This window comes from Camellia sinensis, chromosome 10 (genome assembly GCF_055761805.1).
Source record: "Camellia sinensis isolate YWXY chromosome 10, ASM5576180v1, whole genome shotgun sequence".
Taxonomy (NCBI): Eukaryota; Viridiplantae; Streptophyta; class Magnoliopsida; order Ericales; family Theaceae; genus Camellia; species Camellia sinensis.
In genome coordinates, this window is record NC_138970.1 from 153,962,027 (window position 1) to 153,985,244 (window position 23,218).

The 23,218-nt window shown below is 33.3% G+C and overlaps 1 protein-coding gene across 1 annotated transcript; it reads right to left on the minus strand.

Moving 5' to 3' along the window:
• Positions 1-3,735: 3,735 nt before the first annotated feature.
• LOC114301253 (alpha/beta-Hydrolases superfamily protein) lies at positions 3,736-5,135 on the minus strand. The gene has a single exon (XM_028246182.2). It carries the CDS (start codon positions 4,831-4,833, stop codon positions 3,814-3,816), a length of 1,020 nt encoding a protein of 339 aa, XP_028101983.2. The 5' UTR covers positions 4,834-5,135; the 3' UTR covers positions 3,736-3,813.
• Between the last annotated feature and the right edge of the window lie 18,083 nt (positions 5,136-23,218).

Sequence of the window (23,218 nt, forward strand, 5' to 3'; positions counted from 1 at the left end):
AAATAATGGTGAAGATTATAATGACAACGATGATGAGTGTAGTGTGTTAGATTATAATGGTGAAGATGAACAGTGATGAAAGAGAGATTTATTCCAAAACATATAATGTACAGGTGATGGTGTGTAAAGAGAGATTTGTATCTTCATATGTGAATTACTTGAATGAGTACATATGCATCTATATTGTCCTTAATAGTCATTTTACACGAAGATATTATTGTCATATAAATTTAATGGTTAAATAATTTGTACTGAGAGAATTCATAGTGTGTAAATAGAATCTCCCTTTTAAATTAAACTCAATCCTTCAATCACTTTTGAAAGGAGTGAATGAACTATTTTATTCTATAATTTTAGCTTAATGTCTAAAAGGATACTATCGATTAGACTGAATCAATAAAATATGAAAAATTCTAGAATAAAATTAATATAATTAAAATTATAAGACTAAATTGACATAAAAAGATAAATGGGACCCTATAGATGTAATTTTTCCCAACTTTAATGGGAGCCTCTAGGGCGTCATTTGCCATCTGAGCTACAAAAGTCACACTTTTTTAGACGACTGCAGCTTCTTCCTTTTGTTTTTTTCTTTTTTCTTCTATTTATTTTTATTTTTTTATTCTTTTTTATTTTGCCTTTAATGATTTTTTAAAAATTACTATCAAATTTTGTTACTTTTTCAATCCGTATAATTTTTTTACTTTTTAAATTTGTGTCAAGATTGCCATGTGACTGTTTGCTATCTTCTTACGTTTATTTAGATTAATGTGCAGTTATTTTTCCTTTGAAGAAAAATTGTGTCAAAAAAAAATTGAACATAAATTTCTTACAGTAATTATGTGGTCCCAGAAAGGGATTGAGAAAAATAAACAGGACTAAATCTATCATATGGTTGGAATTTGAAGTTGATGTTATGGGCCGTATCTTAAATAAATCTAAACAATTAATGTTAAATTATGGATATTTTTTATGTCTGAAATTGTAGTACCTCAAAGTTGATATGCTATGTGTCTTGCAAATATATATAATGACAGTAGAGGTGTTGTTGGACTTATTGGATTCACTTTCGGGTTTTGTTTTAATGATTTGAATCATTAATATTTTAGGATTCATCGATTATATTATCTCTGTAAAAAATTAAATCTGTCGGATAGCGACAATCACGTGTTTAAATTAGTTTTGTGTGAAAAAAATAAATAGCAAGAAAATAAATAATTCGTACAAAACTGATTCGAACACGTAGTTGCCGTTATCTTATCAATTTAATTTTTTGTAGAGATAATGGATTCGACATATTCTAAAATGTGAACGATTCGAATTATCAAAACAAGATCTCAAAGTGAGCCTAATAGATTCAACAACATCTCTCTAATTTTATTATTATTTTTTCTATGAAGATCTTTAATTTGAAGAATCAAAAGAAGTATAATCAATAAAATCCCAAAGAGAAGAAAACAAATAAAGTGGGACTCAATCAAATTGTTGAGGTGAAGATTGTAATTTTAACTCGCCTTTCTACTTTCTTGTCTATTTCCTTTCCCCAATTAAAATCCAAGTTCTAACACGGTAAATAGGACCCACAACAACTATTGTTACACCATCTCATCCACGACTCTTTATGTCACACCATGACACCAATAATTCTAGAAAGGAGTGTTTGATGTAACATCAATTTGGCATCATACGTGGACTTTGTGATAGGGTTAATTATTAAGGGTTTCAAGAAATGAGTTACAGATTAATTTTTTAATTTCTTGATTTTTTTAAATTATATATATATTTTTTATGATTTTAATTTTTTTTAAAAGTTAAAAGATTATTTTTAATCTATTTTTCAAAAATAAATCTAAGTATTATATGATATTATTTATGTAATATTTTAAATTAATTAGATAATTTTTATTTTTATTTTTTTAAGTAATTAAAAAATAAAAAATAACAAATTAATATATATTATGATTTTTATTAATTGAGAATATCACCAAAAAATATTATAATATTTTGAAACTATGCAATAATTTTTGTTTGTGGTGTGATAGGATGATCCATTTGTGTGGATGTATTCTCATAGAAAAAATTATATATAATTTTATTTTCTAAATTTAGTAATGTATAAGACCATCTCTAATGGTGAACCAAAATTGATATCAAATTTAAATTTTGATGAAAAATATACTTTTCCATGCTCCAACCGTTGCATCAAATGAATATCAAAATGAGAAATCAGCAAAAAAAGTATCAAACTGAGAACAAGTTCCGGATTTTACCAAATCACTGTTACTGATCGTTGAAAGAGATACATCGGTTGCCCGGCCGGTTGACCAACCGGTCAACCGGTTCCCTTTGAAATAACTAGGTTCAAACCGGTCAAAAAAGGTTCAAACAGGTAAAAAAAAAAAAAAAAAAATTGCCCAAACCGGTCGACTGGTTGGTCAACCGGCCGGTCGACCACCTCCCTAATTTTGCTTTGATGCTCACCGTTGGAGCGCCTCATATCAAATTGAAAAAATCGTCATTTTTTTCATCAGATTTGATGAAAAAAGAAGCTAAGCGTTGGAGATGCTCTAATAGAAATGATTAGCTGTTAATTAAAAAAAGGAAAATGTCTCGTAACTCAAATTTTGTGGCTCAAAAGTGGCTCAAATGGCCAAAACGACGTCGTTTTGACTATTTTTATGTTGTTTTGTACTCAAAACGACGTCGTTTTGGCCATTTGAGCCACTTTTGAGCCACAAAATTTGAGCTACGTAGCATTGTCGTTAAAAAAAATAGTAAAAAAATTACTTTAAATTTTTTAATAAACTACTAAATTATTATATTTTAAAAATAAATCTAATTTTTAAATTAAAATAACACTACTCATCTCATATTTCTCATCATCATTACATTCCACATTTACTCATACTGGTAACAATACATTATATTCTAATTATATTTACAGTCCCATATATATCACAAAGCTATCTTTCATCACATAAAGTTCTTGATTTGTCAATCCAGAGATGATACACTCAAAATTTAAAGGGTTGTTTTAGAAAATTAGTTAAAAGTTAAGTTTTTGATTATATATATATATATATATATATTTTAAAAATATGTAAAAAAAATAAAAAGATAATATGACTCGAAATAAATTAAAAATCAAAATTAATTTTTAACCATGTTCCTAAATTGATCCAAAATATACAGGGTATGTTTGGTTTGTGTTTGAGAGATGTGTTTTAGAGATAAAAAGTACAAAAAGTTATTTGATTTGGTTTTTTCAAAAGATGTTTTGGAAAATTATTTTGAGAGAGAGTTTTGGAAAAAGTGATTGATTTGATGTGTGTGAGAGAGAGATTTGTTTGGAAAACTTGTTTGGTTTACAAGTTTTGAGAAATTTTTTTGAGAAAATTTATTTAGTTTAATTATTTGTAGAGAAAATTTCTCAAAATTTTTTCAGAAATACAAACCAAACGAACCCACAATAGCTCCGTTTGGAAAGTTGGTTCAGAGGCTTTTTTGGCTAAAATAGTCACAAAAAACAAAATAGACTTTTAACTCAATAAAACAAAGCATCACATCCAACCTATAATCATTATATTCTTTCTCTCACAAAAAAATCAAAAAAGTCAAAAATTCTTCACAAATTAGACTTTTTAGTCCCAAGTTAAAATAATAAAAAAAAGTTAAAAAGGCAACCCACTTTCCAAACGAAACTAATATGGATTTAAACTAGTTGATGTTGAGTCATGCCCGAAATAATGCTGCTCCATAGATATTAAATTAAATTACTTTTCTGAATACATAGCATTATTGAGTGAGAGAGAATCATCTAGTGATAAATGCCTTGATATGAGAGATCAATCCATGGGTTTGAGTTTGAGAGAGCTCAGACTTGTTTAGGATGTGAAATGCATGACCAACACCTTTGTAGACCACATAATCCACTTTCTTACCTGCACTAGCCAAAGCAGCACAAAACTCCAAGTTCCTATCTTTCAATATATCCATCTCAGCTATAAACACCATGGTAGGGAAAATCCTCTCCTCCAATTTTGTTGAGGCTTTTGCCAATGGGTTGCACCATGGATGATCCCGGTTCGCCCCCGGCGGCAATGATAACCGCCAATATGTATCCGAGGCCGCCAAGCTAAGGGGGGAGCGTGGTGGTTGCACCATATACTTCTCAGAATGAGTCCTTCCCTCTCCTCCAAAAAATGGTTGTATTAAAATTGTCCCCTTGATGGTCAAAGGCTTTAAAGCCATGGCTTGGCATGAACCAAGTCTAATGCCCACATTGTGGGCTATGTTGGCACCAGCACTATCACCGGCTAGGAAGATGCTAGAGAAATTGCATTGTTTTGACCACATTTCATTGGCGGCACCACATAGGGCTTCTTGTTTCACCCACATGAGTGCCTTGAAACCGTCGTCGTAGGCGGCCGGAAGAGGATTTTCTGGGGCCAATCGATAATTCACTGACATAATTATGCAACCGGATTTGGCAGCGAGCTTTGCTAGGAACTCATGGTAGCAACTCCAAGAAGCCGAACCAACACAAAATCCGCCTCCGTGGAAGTAAACTACCAAAGGAAGCTTCCCGTGACATTTGGGCACGTAAAATCGTGCCCAAATATTTATAAACGTATCGATAACCGTGTCATTTGAGGTCACATCAAGATTGGGGACTAATGCACTAGTGACACATGGAACAATCTGAAATCGTTCCACGTGTCCATCTTTGTAAACCCTAACAAGCCCATCAATTTCCTCCATCACAGCCCCATGCTGGTGAGTTTTGGAGTTGGTATGAAGGGTTAAACTTGGATCTAATGTTATGGTTGCCATTCTTCTTTCCCTCGTATGAATGAAAATGAAGAAAAACAAAACCAGCTTATAGAGTGTATTTTTTTGGGTTATAAAATGTTATTCATTTAGGTTTCTTTATATAGAAAAGTGAAAGGAGATAAGGTTCAAGGGCATCAATATGGGAAATGGGTCATCCTCTCTTTACATGCCAAGTGGGTAACTGGAAAATTGCCACGTCTTCGCATGGAGTCTATTATGTGGGGGGTGCGCTGAGTGGGTAGTCCTTGCATTTGGTACCCTAGTTGTCCTGGACTTCATAAGTGGGTGGTTATGGACTAACCTAAAATGTATCAACTCCACAAACAAATCTCATAGTTGTGTCCAACCAAAAACAAGACAAACGGTGGCCTAAAACATTAACTACTTTTACTTTTAGAAAAATTCAAAAAAATTATAAATTCATTTAAAAATCTAAAACTTTAATTATTAATGTACATAAATTTTACTGCCAATCTGAAATTATTTTTAAAAATTTACACTAATAGTAATTGTCCCTTTATTTTTTGATAATATTTTCTACATATTAGCCACTTGGGAGATAGATCTTATCCTCAGATTTTTACAATTTGACTAACCTTTACAAGTTTAAAACATCAACTACATAAACAATCCATAATTCTAGAAACGGGAAAAAAAAGAAAAAAGAAAAAAGAAAAAAAGCTAGTCATGTTAGAATTAATTAATAGATGTAAACACAAATTGACTTGCAGGGCATGTATGTCCATGAGTTCATATGTACATTAGTGTCCCAGTTTGAAAATGTGTGTCACACGTTTTTACCAATATACTAAAGTTACACGTTTTTGCTAATGACAACCTGTACTAAATCACCGCCTAATGCTGTAAAGAAATCAAGTTTGGCAAAATAAAAATTTATTAGAGATTGACTTGATATCTAAAGAAATTAAATTTAAACGCATTTTAAAACTTATTAATTTTTTGAACTCAACTTGAAGTCAACTTGTTTAGTGTATATATGCATCATAAAAATCCAAGCTAAGTTTAAATACTTTTTAAATTTGTCAATTTTTTTAATTAAATTCAAATAACTTACTATTATGCTCAATTAGTCTCGTTTATAACCTTACCGCGGGTTGATGCTATTGGCAAAACAAAGTTTTGGATTAGCCCTAGTGTCATAAATTTGTTTAAGTACAAATTTTGTTTTTCTAGTTTAGCCTGGAGGTAAAAAATTTCGTTTGAGAAGGTTTTTTTGACTTTTGTAAAAGAAAAAATGTAACGATTATAGATTGCATGTGATGTTTTATCTTATTAAATTAACAAATCTATTTTATCTTTTTCTAACTAAAATAACTCCCAACTCTTCTTTTCAAAAGAAGCCATAATTATTCATAGAAGTTGATGTGGCTTCCTTCAATAGAATAGGTAAGTGGAAAACAAAAGAGAAGTAAAAACATAACAGCATACCTTCTATAAATAGTTTTATATTACATATTCTGTTGATAGAATTATTCTATTAGTTATGGAAGGCATAAGGAGTTATTTGGGATTATCAAAAGCCCACTATCGTACAACAACAAAAGAGCTAACCCTTTAATCACCAGAGTCCACAACTATAGATAGTGCTAATCTGCTCATGCATTGGAGAGTCAAGAAGTCTCGTTTAGTGTAATTAATTATAAATTGAAAATTGATAATTAAAAAATAAATTTAAAAAAATCATTTTATCAATTTTTTTAATTTATTTAAGTTATTTTTATCTAATAATTTATAAACAAAAACTCCACCAAACAGTCTAACATAGATTTTAGTATATATATAAAAAAAATAAAAAATAAAAAAGTTATAAACAACACCAAACAAGCTCAAACATAATGTGCCGAGTTTGGGCTGCTTAAGACTCTTAAAATATTACACTTACATAATCTTTAATGATGTGAATCCATGCATGTCAATTGTCGATTGATTTAAGAATCGACCAACTATAACTTAAATCACTGCCACATAAATATAAATAAATTTAAAATTAATATTTTAAAAATATCTAGTACTATACTTTTATTATAGAGAGAATTATTTGTCAGTGGGTTGAGAGAAAATAAATTATAAATTAGTGGTAAAATTTATACACTTAAAGACTATCTCCAACCCAATTCACATCTTTCATCAAAATTAAATTTGATGAAAATTTGGTGAAAACGTTGTTATAACTATTTCACCAAATTCGTATCAAACAAAAAGAGTTTTATTTTTTTTCATCAAATCAATGAAGCGTTTAACCATCAGGTGATCGTTGGTAGATGACCGAATGGATGACTGACTAGTCAATCAAGTGGACGATCGGATTGAAAAAAATTTGAAGAAAATTTATGCTACACCGGACGACCTTCCGGACATCCTCCCGGTTGTCCTCCCAATCGATCAGTTGTTTGATGAAAATTAAAAATTTAGCGTTGGAACGTTTGGCATTAGATGAAAATTTTAATCCAAATCTTTACTCAAATTTGATGAAAACAAGAGTAAGCATTGGAGATACTCTACTAATTAAAATGCTATATTTTTTTTTATGATATTGTCATTTCTTTTCACTGTATCACCGAACAGTTATTACCCCTTTATTATATACATGTAACATCTACGCACATAGGGCAAAAATTTTTATTTAAATTCTATCGTCCCATTTCTCAAAATATAAAAGACGTGTAAGGATTTTGAATTTGACGATAAATTAATAGAAGAAAATGTGAAGAAATATAAATTAAACTTTTTTTTTTAATTTTGCTTCTTTTCTTTCAAAAAATAAAAAAAAAATGCAAATTTATCATTCAAACACAATCTAATAATTATTATATCTTGAAATTACTGCACGTCAAAATTTTCACATAATGCAACAATTGTAAGTATTATAAAACAAAAAAAAGAATAGAAAATTTTAGGATAAATTACACTTTCCACATTTATAGTTTGACTCAAATTTCATTTTGATCTCTATTCTTTTAGTTTGAATAATTTACTTCTTGCACTTTAAATCTAGTTTCAATTTGATCATGCCATTCAAATTTTCATGTTTTTTTTTAACTTACACACCTTAAAATACTGACAAGTGTCATAAAATTTTTAATTTTAATCTTCAATATAAATAGAAAGACGAAATTAAAATTAATCTTAAAATATAAAAATTAAATTATTCAATTTGAATCAAATTACAAGATGAAAAGTATACTTTACCCAAAAATTGAAGAATAGAAGTTGTTAGACCCACAGAGAGGGAAGAGGGTGATAATGTTGGCAACTTGCCAAATGCATGTACAATGAAAGTCAAAAATCTCAACCAACCTGACTTTCGAGGGTTGCTTTGCCTTCCAATAACATCTTTTCAAAGCAAGTGTTTGGGACATTTTGCTCTGAAATCAAAAAGAGCATTCAAGAATTTTATCTCATCCACTTTGAGAACTTGGTGTGCTTGTGTGTGGACTTGGATTGGGCAAGTCATCTAGTTCACATTAGTTCATTAGAACTCATGATAGCTTTTTAAGAAAGGCCCTTTTCCCTGTTTTCAGGGCATCCACGGAACATGCTTCGCGCACACATCTTTTCAAAGCCCAAAAAAAGAATTTGTGGAATATTTTAGGTCAAAGGCTTTCCCTTGTCTCATCAAATGGTTTACTAATATCACTTTTACCCCCAAACCCTACAATTACAAGCACTTATCATAATGACTTTCTCACCTATCCGTCAGCTTGTTTGGTTCTTATTTTTAGAATTTATTTTTTTAAAAATTAAATTTTTGTATTTTTCATATTTTTTTTATTAAATTTTTAAAATTTTTAGATATATCTAATATAAATACACTTAGAAAGTATAATATTTGTGAAGTTTTTTTTAAAAAAAATTCACTAAATATCAAAAATATAAAAGAAATATGAGAATTCAACACATTTTTCGTATTCTTATGTATTTATTGATTTATATTTTTCTTATTTTGGTGTATTTATTGATTTTTTAAAATTTTTATTTATAAATATTTTACTTTTTCGATACATCTAAGTAAGGTGTATCTAAAAAAATTTGTTTAAAATTTTAAAAATATTCAATAAAAACAAAAAAAAAAAGAAAAAACTCAATTTTAAAAAAATTAAATTCAGAAAATTAAAACTAAACACACAGTATAATTTTCTATCTTTCCATTCCCTATGCCAAAAGTAGAATCCCATCTTTCACTACAAAAAATTAGTTTTTAGAAACCAAAATTTAGGGACAAAATTATTTTTTAAAGACCAAATAATTTTATTGTGAAAAGTGTTGTTATTATATTTTTAGCAACAAAAATTAGACATTAGTGACAAATTATTATCCTTTTGGGACCAAATTTTTTGTCTCAAAAAATAAAAATTTTGAGACCAAATTATTTTGTCCTTTAAAATCTATTTATTAGTGACATTTTCAAATTTTTGTCACCAAAAGCCTTATTTTTGACTTTTCGGAATGACCTTTTAACAACTATCCTCATAACGATAAAAATTGATTCCTAAATTTTTTTGCAACAAAACTTTCCCTTTGATCTCTAAAACTCTTATATGTTATAGTATTTGTTCATAAATTATTACATGCATCTAGGGCTGCAAATGAACCGAGCCGAGCCGAGCTGAGCTTTGCTGAGCTCGAGCTCAGCTTGTTTACTTATCGAGCTCGTTTATTGAGCTCGAGCTCGGCTCGATAAGAAGCTGGGCTGGGCTCGGCTCGTTAATTTTAATGAAACTCGAGTTTGGCTCGGCTCGGCTCGATAAATTTTTTTAATATTATTTATATTATTTAATATATAAAAATATATTTATATTATTATTTATATATATATTTATATATTTTTAATATATAAATAATATATTTATTATATAATTTAAATAAAGATAAACGAGCCGAGCTTATGTGAGCTCGAGCTCGGCTCGTTTACTAAACGAGCTTAATATTTGAGCTCGAGCTCGACTTGTTTATTAAACGAGCCGAGCCAAGCCGAGCCAAACTTGTTCATAAACAGCTCGGTTCATTTATAACCCTACATGCATCTAAAATATCATATGGTTGTGTGCTCAATCATTAATGTTTTATGCTTTCTTAATAATATTTATATTTTTTGGGTCATGCAAGTGTATAGACCCTTCTTATTTGGCAGTACATAGCCAAGCAACGTGGTGTTTTAGAAAGACTAGATAATTATACCATCAAGTTAGAGACTCATAAATAAAATAAAACAAAACACATGATTTGAAATATGTAAATTATATTATATATTCAATTTTTAGATATTTGTTGCCGATAAAATTTTTGGTAAGAAAAAAAAAATTGTAATTTATTTTTTAAATAAGCAACCAACCAACTGGATTGGTTGAGTTGGTCACCTTTGTACATTTTTGTTTAGGAGATTAGGGACTAAGTTTTACTAAATGTATTCTTTATTGTATTTTTAATTTCTATAAGACTCTTTATTAGATTAATTCCTTATATAAGTTGGTTGTTTCTTACCCATTACAGGGACTCTTTATTGTGTTTTTAATTTCTATAAGACTCTTTATTATATTAATTTCTTATTTAAGTTTGGTTGTTTCTTACCCATTACAGGCCACTTTGTTGGATTAAGTATTGGATTTTTATAATTTTTTGAACTATGAAATGTCGAGATATCTCTTCGTACGTAAAACAACCTATTATTGGCTTTAAAAAAAAAAAAAAAAAAAAAAAAAACTTCATTCCACCATTGCAATAGAAAGATCATACATCATATAAAGATAGTGAGAAATGGGAATGCTCTTCCTTTTAAGATGCTTTTGGTTGTAGAATTTCGGCGAGGGTATCTCATTTTTGGGAAGCGTGATTTGGGAACTTCAACCCTCAAAATGTTGTTCTCTTTTAGGATGAGGCTTGTTTTCAATCTGAAATCCGATTGAGTATTATTGAGTCTAAGGTTTATCACGGATTTTATTTTAATAGTTTAAATTGTTCAACATTTAAAATTCCTCGAATAATTTATCCCTATAAGAAATCATGTGATTAGATATCAATAGTCACTTGATCAATTCATATTTTTATCAATAATAAATATGATTTTAAAAATAAATTATTGATAAAAATGTGGTTTGATAAAATAGTTATCGATATCCGATCAATGTGATTTTTTGTAAAGATAAAATACTCAACGAGTTTTATACATTACACAGTTTGAATCATTAAAATAGAATCTGTCATGAATTTCACAAGCCCAAATAATACTGTCCAGTGGAGAGAATCTGGAACGTTCTTTGAAATCATCACCGTTAAATTTGCTTCCAATGATGTGGATGGTTATTGATTTATTTAAGAATTAATAAAAACTTCTCCCTATCTGATGAATGTGAATAAATTTAAAAGTAATATTTTAGAAATCTTTAATATTATTTTTTAGAAAAATATCTCTATATTAAAATTTACGTATAAATCTAAAATTGTTATGATGTGACAATCCTTCTTTAGATAAAAAATTATATATATGTTTTTTAAGCAAAAATTTGAATAAGTAACATTACTTAATTTAAATTGAAAAAAGTTAAATCTTTTCATTTTTATTTTTCTCTCCACGTAAAAAAAAAATAAAAATATTCAATGCACTCGGAGCAATTTCCATTTTATTTATAAATTGGCACTTAACACTTTATCTCTTAAAACTTTAAACAAAAATGTTGAATTTTAAGATTTAAACTAATAACAACTCATTTGGAATATTACCTAAACTTACTCTGACAGTATTTAATAATGGACAATGTTATAGGTCCTAAATTTTCTACCAAATAAGTGATCAAATATGTCATATGAGTGTGAGATTCACATTTAATTATTTATTTAATAATAAATTTGATATTCCTAACATTACATTTTAATGATTTGTCAAAAAATAGCACCGTGTGCCTCCCCACCCAACTTTGTACGTGGACGCCTCAAATGCCCAATTCTAGTTGTTACTTTAAGCTTAATGCAAGCCAATCCTTTGGCATTGAAATTGTGTCAATATTTGTGTCACACACACTAGCCCATTATTTGTCATTTGGTAGATATGATTGCTTCATCAGGTGGTAACCTAGTCACAAGAGGAGTGGTCATTAAATTGCAGAAATTATTACATAGATTTGAAATATGATTGTATGTGTAATTAATGTTGTTTTGTTAATTGTAACAAAATTAAAATTATAAGCTTGAAATTATTAATATTAAAATTACAAAAATGAAAGTGAAAATTTATTCAAATTAAAAGAATCAGTCGTATAATTTACTCTTTTTATTATTATTATTTTTATTGGTCTCTTTGACTTAGATATAGAGATAGTGACATATACCTACATAAAGAAAGAATTGAAAAAAGAGATGCGGAGATCTTGTATCGGAATTTAATCTTGAAAGTGCATTATCGTTCATGCAAATGGGCAACTAACTATCTTTTATTCTTCAAACATTCCCCTCCTTTCTTCATTCTTTTGTTTTGACGACCTCCTTTGTCTCCCAAACCAGATAAGAGCATACTAGGGAATATGGAAATTGAACACATGTCATTATATATTGAAAAATCTAAAATTTCTGAGATATTGATTTGTAATTATGTATCAATTTTAACCAGTAAATAGCAATCCCAATTAAACAATCAAAGACAAATTGATACAACGATTTTAACGTGAAAAAAATCACAATTGGAGCATCTCCAATTGTGAAAAAAAATCATGGGTCAAAGCCACAAAATAATCTACTAAGAAGACAAAAAGGAATTACACAAGTATACTTTCAATTACTTAGCGAATCCACGCCCAAATTAAACCGACCTTAATGTGTCTCTTCTACTATCGTCTTCACATCAGAATTGTCTTATCCAACATTGAATTCGTAACACTGATGTCAAATCCACGACAATGAGTCACTCCGGAATCCACCAAAGTTTCAGGCCCAAATCTCACGGAATCCACCAAAGAATAGCTCTCTCTTTTGTGAGTAAAACAAAATAAACAAACCCTTTGATATAATCCATTCAATTCATAATATAAACTCTCACCGATATCAAAGGAAACAAGCCAAGAAGTTCCAGATAAAAATCCCAATACCCAAGAAAAAGATCTGGAAGTCGTACCCTAGAAACTAAATCAATCACAGATTTATAGCAAACGTAATCGCGATCTCCGCTAGAGTACAAGAATGGACGCTCGAGCGCAAGAAAGGCCGTTTGAGCATAAAAATAGAACTCTCATTACTTTTGTAGACAAGTAAAACTTCTAAAATGATTGCATCTTCGCTTGAGCGCAATCGACCGCTTGAGTAAAACAGCTCGATCTCCGACATAATCAGCGAAGTGGCAAACATGATAGGATTAAGATCATAAACTCCTTTACATAGGTACAATTCGAGTTGGATTCATATCTAAATACTCATAGCCTCACTAAGTTAAAAGATCGAATAAAATTATAACTGAAAAGAGTTTTGTTAAACGGAATTGTCAATAACAAAAACCTAACCTATATGGTTCTATCAGATGAAAGCATAAAATAATTAGCAAAATAAAAAAAATGCCCTTCAAGGTTTTAAGTAAACAAATTTAACAAAAATCACTTGTAATTAAAAAAAAAACAAAAACAAAAAACACTAAGGTCTGAAGTTGAATTATTTCTATAATTAATATTATCATGATGATTGTTTGAAAGCTTATGTTGACCTTGTTGGATTTCATCTTTCAACGTCAATATCTTTGGGTTGACTTTTTTTTTTAGTGATTGTTAGTTTTTTGACTTTCGAAGGTTATTATTGTAATTTTAAGCGTGCCAACAAGGATCAATCAGTCCTTACAAAAGATTAATTGCCAACCAATTATCAGACGATTGTGTTTTAGTTCTTTCTGCCTTAATGAAGAGGACTTTTATTGGTGGCTTTGTTTAGGAGAATTAAGCAAACAACAATCAAATGAAGAACAATTGTAGCATTTCATTAAATAAAAATGAAAAACTTACAATGATCCAATTCAGCCTCGTAGAGGTTTACAGCAACAAGCTACTTGAAAACTATTCCTATGAACGAAATGTAGTGCAGAAATTTAAAGTACAGAAATGTAAAGAATAAGAAATGTAAAAACTGGAAATAAAGTAGAATAAAACTGGTTTCTTGGATCTGAGTCTAGGAGTTCTTTCTGGTGCCTTCTCTGCTATTTATACTTCTCAACGATAACCGTCAAACTGAGCTTCTAGCCGTCGAATCATCCCTCCATGATTACTGATCATACTTCCTCACAATTAGCTCCACTACGCCATATCTGCAGTTAGGCTTCTCTCCTGATTTTGAATTTAAATATATGAGTAATTGCTAAAGCCACGTCATCTTGCATCTCTTTGCTGATCCAGTACTATGCAGACCCACAATAACCAATACTAACTGCCATGTGTGTGATTATGATTGCAGACTTGAATTGTCTTCCCATATTACCCTCATTCTGCCACGTGTTGAACTGTGATTGGCTTGTACAAAATATGTAGCCAACATTACTCCCCGCACTAATATACCCAATACTTGGTGATATTAGTAGATCAAGGTGTTTTATCCACGTCTTAGAACGTGCATGGGCTTTGCACTTTTCAGAAATGCAACCGTCATTCATCAATGAAACATTTGCATTAATTCTCTTCTAACCTTTGAACATTCCCGCTATCTCAGTATTCGAAAAGACTGGTACATCTGTCATGGCCAAGTAAGTCTTTTCTTACATCGATCAAGCATACGAAGAGTTATTTGATAATGTTGTTCGTCCTCGAAAGAACCTTCATGCATTGATTAGCCACCTTTATCCACCCCCATTTATACAAGTTATGGAAGCTTTCGCAAATCACTGACCTTCGAACCACGAATCTACTGCTTACGATTCTTTGGAACACAAATTTGCAACCATGGATATCGGAAGCTCTTCTTCTGCAACAAAGCCTTCCGCGTGGGATGAGGCTGCTGCTTCTTCTTCTTCTACGACCTTTGGTTGGGGAACTTGGCTTACCCCTACTCAACCTCAAACGAGGGAATGCATTCATTACCGATTCCCTGAATTCGATGACCCTCTTGAAATCCCCCATTCTAAATGCAGTTCTGTAGTATATCCATATGTTCCTATTAACCGTATACGCAGTCTTGAGGACAATATGCTTTCAGCATGGTATACTTCTACCTTGCCATCTAGGATGGTTTGAAGTGTCCCACGTCCTGATGAAGCTTTGAGGATTAGTCCTGCGTTTTTAGCCAAAAAAGCAAAACTTTATGCCTCCGATTGGCTAGAATGTGTGACCAGACCTGAATTCCTAGATTCGATCAGGAAACCTCCGACTGCTCCTCCTCTGTCTTCTAATCCAAATTGGATTGATGAATTAAGGCTCGCTCTCTTTGAGGGCTAATACTTCACCCCTTACTAGGCCCTAGTGCCTCCAACTCTTTATCAGCAATTTAGGGCTCAGACATTGTTGCTGCTTTTTCCCATTTATCCTTTGAAGTCCTTCGAGATGACATTCCCCACAAAAATTTTCTATTGGCTTGTGACATTATGTCTCGAAGTCATCTTCTCAACCCTGTGGCCCAAATAAAGCTTTATACATTTTTAGACCAACTTCCTCTCCTGCTCAACTAGCACTTCAATGCTTCCATTACTAGTGAAGTTCTGGATGAAGCCTTCTTGCTCGAATTCAGGTTCAGTATGAGGCAGAGAACCTCCTTGATGACTATGAGGCCTTCAGGAGCCAGGATTCTGAGCATGGGGAGGATGTTGCTATGAACGCAGTGCATGAAGAAGAGGAGATGGACGCCACAGATAAAGCCCTAAAACAGATAGAATTCGAAGTGAAGGCCCAACAACTCTCTTCTCAATTAAGGGCTTACCAATTAGATAAACCAAACCTGGACAAGATAGATGACAGAGTAGGAAAAGAGTATTCATTTATTGAATTTTGTTGGACTAAATTCCATGATCTTGTAACTTTGTCCATTCCATATTTCTATGAAATTGAGAATGTGATCAAATGAATTCCGGTGTAAACAGCACTTATCAATAAAATTGGGTTTTTCGAACTTCATTTGTCAGACTTTGATTTACCATTCCAATTGTAAACTTAATTAGATGGTTGATGTGCTCTAACTCCCCAATTTCATCCCAAATCCTGACTCAAACTCTTCCAAAGTGTGAAATTTTCTTTTTTAAGAAAACAATTATTGCCTTACATACCGATTCTAGGATTAACATAATTCTTCAGCTATTAGCTTCGAATTAACCAACTTTGTCCTTCGAAACTTGATTTGGTCATATCCAATTCCCCAACATATGGTTAACACAATCAAGTACTTTCAAATTGACTAATTTTGTTTCGAACAAATAATCTATATTTTCCAAAATATGGAAACCTCTTTTAAGGACTGCACTGTTTTATTCTAAAAACTATCAAACCAACTATTGGTTTGAAACTTAGAACAAACAATTACTAACCGTCAGGTATTTCAAATTTTGCTTCGAAGGACTTTACTCTTATTAAGAAACCTAAAAACAGGTCTTTAATCCTTTTGAAGTAAACAAATACCTGAGCATTCCTGCACCCTTAGGTGTGGAATGTGCTTCGAAGTCGACTTCCTGTTTTCGAAGCCGTTTGTTATTTGATTTTGGCGCCAAAACTTGGCTTTGAAGCCAAATATTTTATTTCGAAACTGACATTAGTATTTGAGATGCGTTTCCCTCTATAACTATCAATATTGAGGGAAACTTTTCATACCCATACCTTTAGTACTTCTTTATGAGTTCCGCCCATGTAAAACGATTGGGTGTTTTTCAGACAGAAAGGTTTAAAAACCCTTTTATTTGTGCTCCCAATCCACTTGGTCATCTAACAAACAAACCCTTTATCTTCTACTGGCTTTCTCTTTCCCTTTACTCTCTTTCCTGACTTCCTCTTCTGAGAAAACTCTTTATCAATGGCTTCTTCTTCCTTGAAAATACCGGTTGTGGAGTGTGCGAGTCCATCCGTAGCCTTGAAAAGGATCATTGATAAAGGGTATGAGAAGTACAAGGCTGGTGAGAAAAGTGCCATTGATGGACGCATCTTCATTCCCCTTCACCATAACCAACAAGAATATGTGTTGGGGCCCATTTTTAAGGAGATTCCCACTGAGCTTCCAGCTCTGTATCCACGTCCAGAAGGTCATTGTCTCATTTACGAAGGTGGTCTTGATTGGGGTAGCTAGAGGATAAACCGACCCCATCGCTGCTGGCCCACAGTGAGACCAGAGTGTGAAGAATGGTATGATCGGGTCGTCCCTGATAGGACACTGGATCTTTAGGAGCTCTGCCTCTTCAACGTCCTCCAATTATCCAAGTTTACCATTTCGAAGGACCATTTTTTAATACCTGCTGCCTTTTGTTTTTGGAATTCTTCTTTTGATTTCTTTCAATTCAGATGTGGGATGATAGCTCCTACTATCCTTGACATTTGTCATCTGTTAGGATTATCCCCTACTGGTACCCCCATTGGTCTAGACTATCCTGACCTCAAAACCCCTTTTTCACTCCCCTCTCCGAACTCATCCTATAGTGACTTTGTCAAGACTGAGAATAAAAGAGAGGCCCTGTGACTGATAGGGAATTTTTCTCTTTTATATTATATTGGCTTTGTAAGTTCCACTTCTATACCTCTTCTCAGAGGATCATGCCTAAATTTGCCCCTCTTGCCAAAGCTCTTGTTTTAGAAAGAAAGGTGGCCTTAGCTTCATACATTCTAGGTCATGTTTATAGAGCTTGTTCTCTTCTTTTTTTTTTCTTTTTTTTTTTTTTTTTTGTGAAAAACCCTTGGATGCCAATCAGGGAGGCTCATTTTGGATACTTTAACTTTGGCGTTTTGCATATTTTACCGAGTTACAGTCTAAATGCCTAAAGTTTTTGGAGCCAAACCCTACCACTCATCGCATGAAGTTAGCCAATGTTTCACTCTATCCTTCCAACTTTGCTTTTTACTTTTCTTTTTTCCACTAACTCCCAGCTTCCCCTTCTTCTCACAACTTCTGTCCCTTCGAACCTACCAACATTGGCCCACCCTGGTTGAGGACCTTTTTGAGTGATAGATCCCGTTTTATGCCCCATCACAAAAACATGTGGGCCTCTATTCTGATTCCCAGAGAATTATTCATTAGGACTATGAACCCCAGAGCTTACAAATGCATCGCTGAGCCCTATTGTTCTGCCCAATTTGCTAGGCAATTTGGGTTTTCATAAGGGGTCCCAATACCTCTCTGCAGTCAAACCAATTTAAGCCTTACCAACAGGGATCTGAAGGTTCGAAGATCTAGATTGGAAGAAGTAACTTCCAAATTCATCCAGGATTTCATTAACTTTGAGTACTTTCCCTTCATACCTCAAAGCAACATATTGAGAAGGTGCCAGAACTAGTGGATGGCCAATATGGAGGTACACTTGGCCATTCCTTCTCAAGACTTGTTAATGGTACTGGATGTAACTCAAGCCAAGTCTAAAGGGGCTGGAGCTGTTACCTCTTCTACTGCTCTTGCTACTTCAGTTCTTGCGCCTGTCACCATAGAGTCTGTTCTTGCTGCCTCAACTCCTCTTAGAGTTACTCGAGCTGCCTCGAAGAAAAGTATGTAACCCTGTTTATTTTCTCTTCTCCTTCTTTATAATGCTCTTGTCCTTACTTATAGCTCTTTCTTTGGTGTAGGTGGTTCGGTGCCTCATAGGGAGATTCTCCCCAAAAAATTCAAGCTTTAAATCTTCTCAAGAGCAAACCACAACAACAAAGGAAAAGAAAGCTCCTACTTGACCTTGAAGAGGAGGTACTTGAGGTTCATGCAGAAGGAGAGGAAGCAGAAAAAGAAGAGACAAAAAAAGAGCAAGAGACACCCTAAAAGAGAAGGAAGAAAATGATTGTCTCTCTTTCTGATTTCACTGGAGGCCCTATTCATGAAGCATCTGCTAAAGCAGTGGAAGCAGAGCATTCCAAAGAACTTATTGTATTTCAGAGGGTTGAGAAGAGGAGGCAGCAACAAATTCTTAGGAATGAAGTTGCTGATGCTGATGCTGATGCGCTTCAAAGAGAAGTTGCAAGAAAACAACAAATTGCTGGACATTATACTCTTCGCAGCTCTTCAATCATAGCCACCACTTCTGAAACCAGTAATTTCCTCTGTACCTCTATTCATCTTTCTCAAATTCTTAATATTGAGACTCAACATTACTTTGTATTTTTTCTTTTGCAGCAACAACTACTCTGCCCTCTCTGTCAAGAAGGACTCCTTCAGTTTCATCTGAAGTTGAAAGACCTCAAAATGTGGAGCCAGTTCAAGCAATACTGCCACTCTCTAGTCCTATATTTTTCATCCCTTTCTTGAGGCAAAGTATTCCTGCTTCCCTATCTTTCAGTTTAACACCATACTTTCCTCTTCTATTCTTCAACTCTACCCAGTTTATTCTCTCTTCAAGCCTTGTTGTTCCTTCCTCTTCTGGGGAAATTCCAGCTATTGCTTCAGCTATTACTTCATCTTCTTCTTTAGTGATAGCTGTTCCCGTAGATAAGACACTGATAGCTCACCAATTCTTTATCCATTATCTCTACCTAGCTCCAGTCCATTTTCTCTTGACCTACTGGTAGCTAAGACTATAGATACTGCTAGGGATACTTTATCTTCTTCTCTTATTCCTATACAGCCATCTCTTCCTCATATCAGAGCCCTTTCTGCGCCAACCATGTCAACAGAAGAAGTGGACATTTTTTAAGCTAGACTAGCTAGCCTTTTTGACGTGTCTTCCACCACTTCAACAACTAGCAACAAAACTGAGCCACTAGTCTTAGCTGATTCTCTCTTAGAAATCTTTGAGAGCTCTTCCTCCGGTATTAGGACTTCCTTGCCTTCATTAGACTTGGACAGTTGTTTGGAATTGCTGACATCCTTCTCGAGGATCCCCTTCGAAGCCTTACAAAGGCCTATTATTAAGAATGGCTTCCTCTAGTGCTGCAAAGTTGTTGAGCAATCCAGTATGACTATTTCAAGTCATTTATCTCAAGCGTCAACCATCATTGACCTTTACATCAACATTTTCCATGTTGCCAAGGCTGTAGAAGAGAAATTGCCGAGAGACCATAGTTTTGTTTCCCAAATACATGCTGAAGTGTCATAATTGAAAGAGCAACATTCCTCTGTCTCCCAATTTTGAGCCCAACTACTGGAGAAGAAAGCTCAGCTTGAAGAAGAGTTATCAGCAGTCAACCAGGCTTTAGACCAAACTGCCACCAAGCTACAAATCACTAACCAAGGACTGGCTGATTGAAAACAGGAGATAGCTACAACCATGCAGTTGTTCCCATCTCTTAAGAGTAGAGAATCCATTGTAAAGGAACAGCTGAAACATTGTACTGACTTTTGGGCCAATCTATGACTGCATGTATTCAACTCATTATGAAACAAAATCCTCATTTATTATTTGAGTGTTTTCATGTTCTTTTCATTTAGCACTTATTATATTCCTTGTGTTTCCCACACGGTTGGATAATAAAGCTTCAAATATCTGCCATTAATCTTCTTGGGGTGTACATATCCACTCAAATTTTTCAAATGATATTCTCCCGAAGGCAAGACTCTGTGAATTTGATATGGTCCTTCCCAATTAGGAGACCATTTGCCAAACTTGTGGCTTTTAATCCCTATTGGGAGTATTGTTTTCCATACCAAATCTCCTTCATCAAAGCTAATGTGCTTGACATTCTTATTATAGTTTTTGGCTACTTTCTTTTTTTTGGAAAAGAATACTATTTAATGCCAAAATTCTAGCTTCATCTATGTTCTCTAATTCTAAGCACATACTTTGATGGTACTGCTCAGGAACTAACTGATCCTGGCCTCTCACCCTTAAGGACTTGATGTTAATTTCTACAGGTAGCAGTGCATCATGCCCATATACTAAGGCATAAGGAGTAACTCCTGTACTTGATCTTGGAGAAGTCCTGTAAGCCCATAATACGTCCAACAGTAAGTTATGCCAATCCATGGGATTGTCTTCCACAACTTTCTGTTTTCCTTTCTTCAAAGATTTATTGGATGATTCTGCCTAACGATTGGCTTGTGCATAATAAGGGGTAGAATTAACAAGGCTAATTCCAAATTCTGCCACAAAAGACTTTGCCATCTTTCCATCAAATACAGTCCCATTATCAACAGTTATAGTTTGTGGGATGCCAAATCTGTGGATTAGATCTTTAATGAATCCAATAACTTCAGTCTGGTCTACAGCCTTATATGGCTTAGCTTCGACTCACTTAGCGAAATAATCTGTGGCCACTAAGATAAAACAATGATGCTTCGAAGAGGGTGGATGTATTAACCCTATCATATCCATAGCCCATCCTCTAAACGGCCAAGGCTTCACAACTGCATGTAGATCAGTTATGGGTACATGTCTTATTGTGCCATGCTTTTGGCATGTCTGGCAACCCCTAGCATATTCTATGCAATCTTTAAGGATGGTTGGCCAATAGTAGGAATGTCTTCGAAGCAACCATCTCATCTTCACACTAGGCTGATGAGCACCGCAGATGCCTTCATGAATCTCAGCCATGGCTGTCAATGCTTCCTTTGGACCTAAGCATTCCAATAATAACCCGTCTGCCCCCTTTTTGTAGAGAGCATTACCATACATTATGTATTGCATAGATTGCAATTTGATTTTTCTGCTGGCTTTCGAAGATGGGCCAGCCAGATACTGCATTATTGGATGCCTTCAATCTTGTTCTTGTAAGTCATTATGATTGACCTCTAAGACCATATTCCTTTTATTTAAGGGTGGTATTACCTTTTGATGTGTTGTTTGGCTTATGTTCATTTGAGTGTTATCCCTTCTCTTGAAATTCGAAACTTTCTGAGCCACATCATTAGCTTTATTATTCAAGAATCTTGGAACATAAGTTACATTTGCTATCTAAAATTGAGAAAGCAAATGCAATGCAACAACATAGTATCGCAACATGCTTACACTTTGACACTTGAAGATTCCTTTCACTTGGTTAATCACCAATTGAAAATCTCCAAATATATCAATTGCATGAGCTTGTAATCCAATAAGTATTTCCAGTTCCATTATTAAAGCTTCATATTCAGCTTGATTATTGGAACAAGTAATTTCATCCACTCTAAAACCATGTGTGGTTTCTACCCCTTGTGGTAACTTAATCATCACACCAATTCCAGTTAGACCATTGGCTTTTGATCCATCGAACCACATTTGTCATGGTTCAACACTAACCATACCAAGTTCCATTATTTCTTGGCTTTCTGTTTGACATGGATGATCTGCCAAGAAATTAGCTAAAACTTGTCCTTTTATTGCCTTTTGGGGAACATATTCTAGATGAAATTTTAATAAAACTAGTATCCATTTGCCAATTCTTCCTCTTAACATAGATCTAGATAACATATATTTAACCAAATCTGTGGTTGCAATTACCAAGACAGTTGTAGGTAAAAGATAGTATCTTAATTTCATTGCAGCAAAATACAATGCAAGGCACAGCTTTTCTACCGCTGAATATTTACATTCACAAGAATTTAGAAGCCTACTGAGGTAATAAACTGCTTACTCTTTGCTTTCTTCATTGTCCTGGGCTAGGAAAACTCCCAGTGAATCTTCTGCCGCAGTAATTGTCACACCCCAAATCCAGGCATGACCGGCCGTGGCCCACAGGGACTTAGCCCAAGGCACATGTAAGCCTAAACACGAATCCAATCACATTGAACAACTGAACAATAGTCCAATAATAAATAACCAAAACTCAATCCAGACATGTCACAATTATAAACGGCAAAATCAACCGTAATAAAAAACCATCCAAACTTATGGGATATAAACAACCCACATATAAAAAATAATCCTAAATGAACTTATGCACAAACTTGACATAACACTCTAAACTAAAGGAATGCCCTAGAGGTCCATGCAATTGAGTCCCCGCTACACCATGAGTCCACTCTAGGTCCTTCTAACACCTGAAAATGGTAAACAACTAAGTCAGCTGATAGCTCAGTGAGTAGCAACATGGATAGTAAATACAGTTTTGAAAACAGGGTTCAATTCCAAAATAAGATGTATATCACAGAAACTAGAATGGCATACAGTTTGGTAAATACAATCTGTTTAAAAAAGAAGGTTCCACAGTTCAACACTTAAAATACTCATGTCTCGCAAGAACATAATAAACGACATTTTCCACTTAAAACAGATTATAACATGAACACCAATAATTTTCTGGGTACCAAGAAAAACAAATAATCTGCCACACAATTCTGAAGGCTATAAGCCCCGTTGGATCCAATACCGAACTAAGAGTCATCCTCA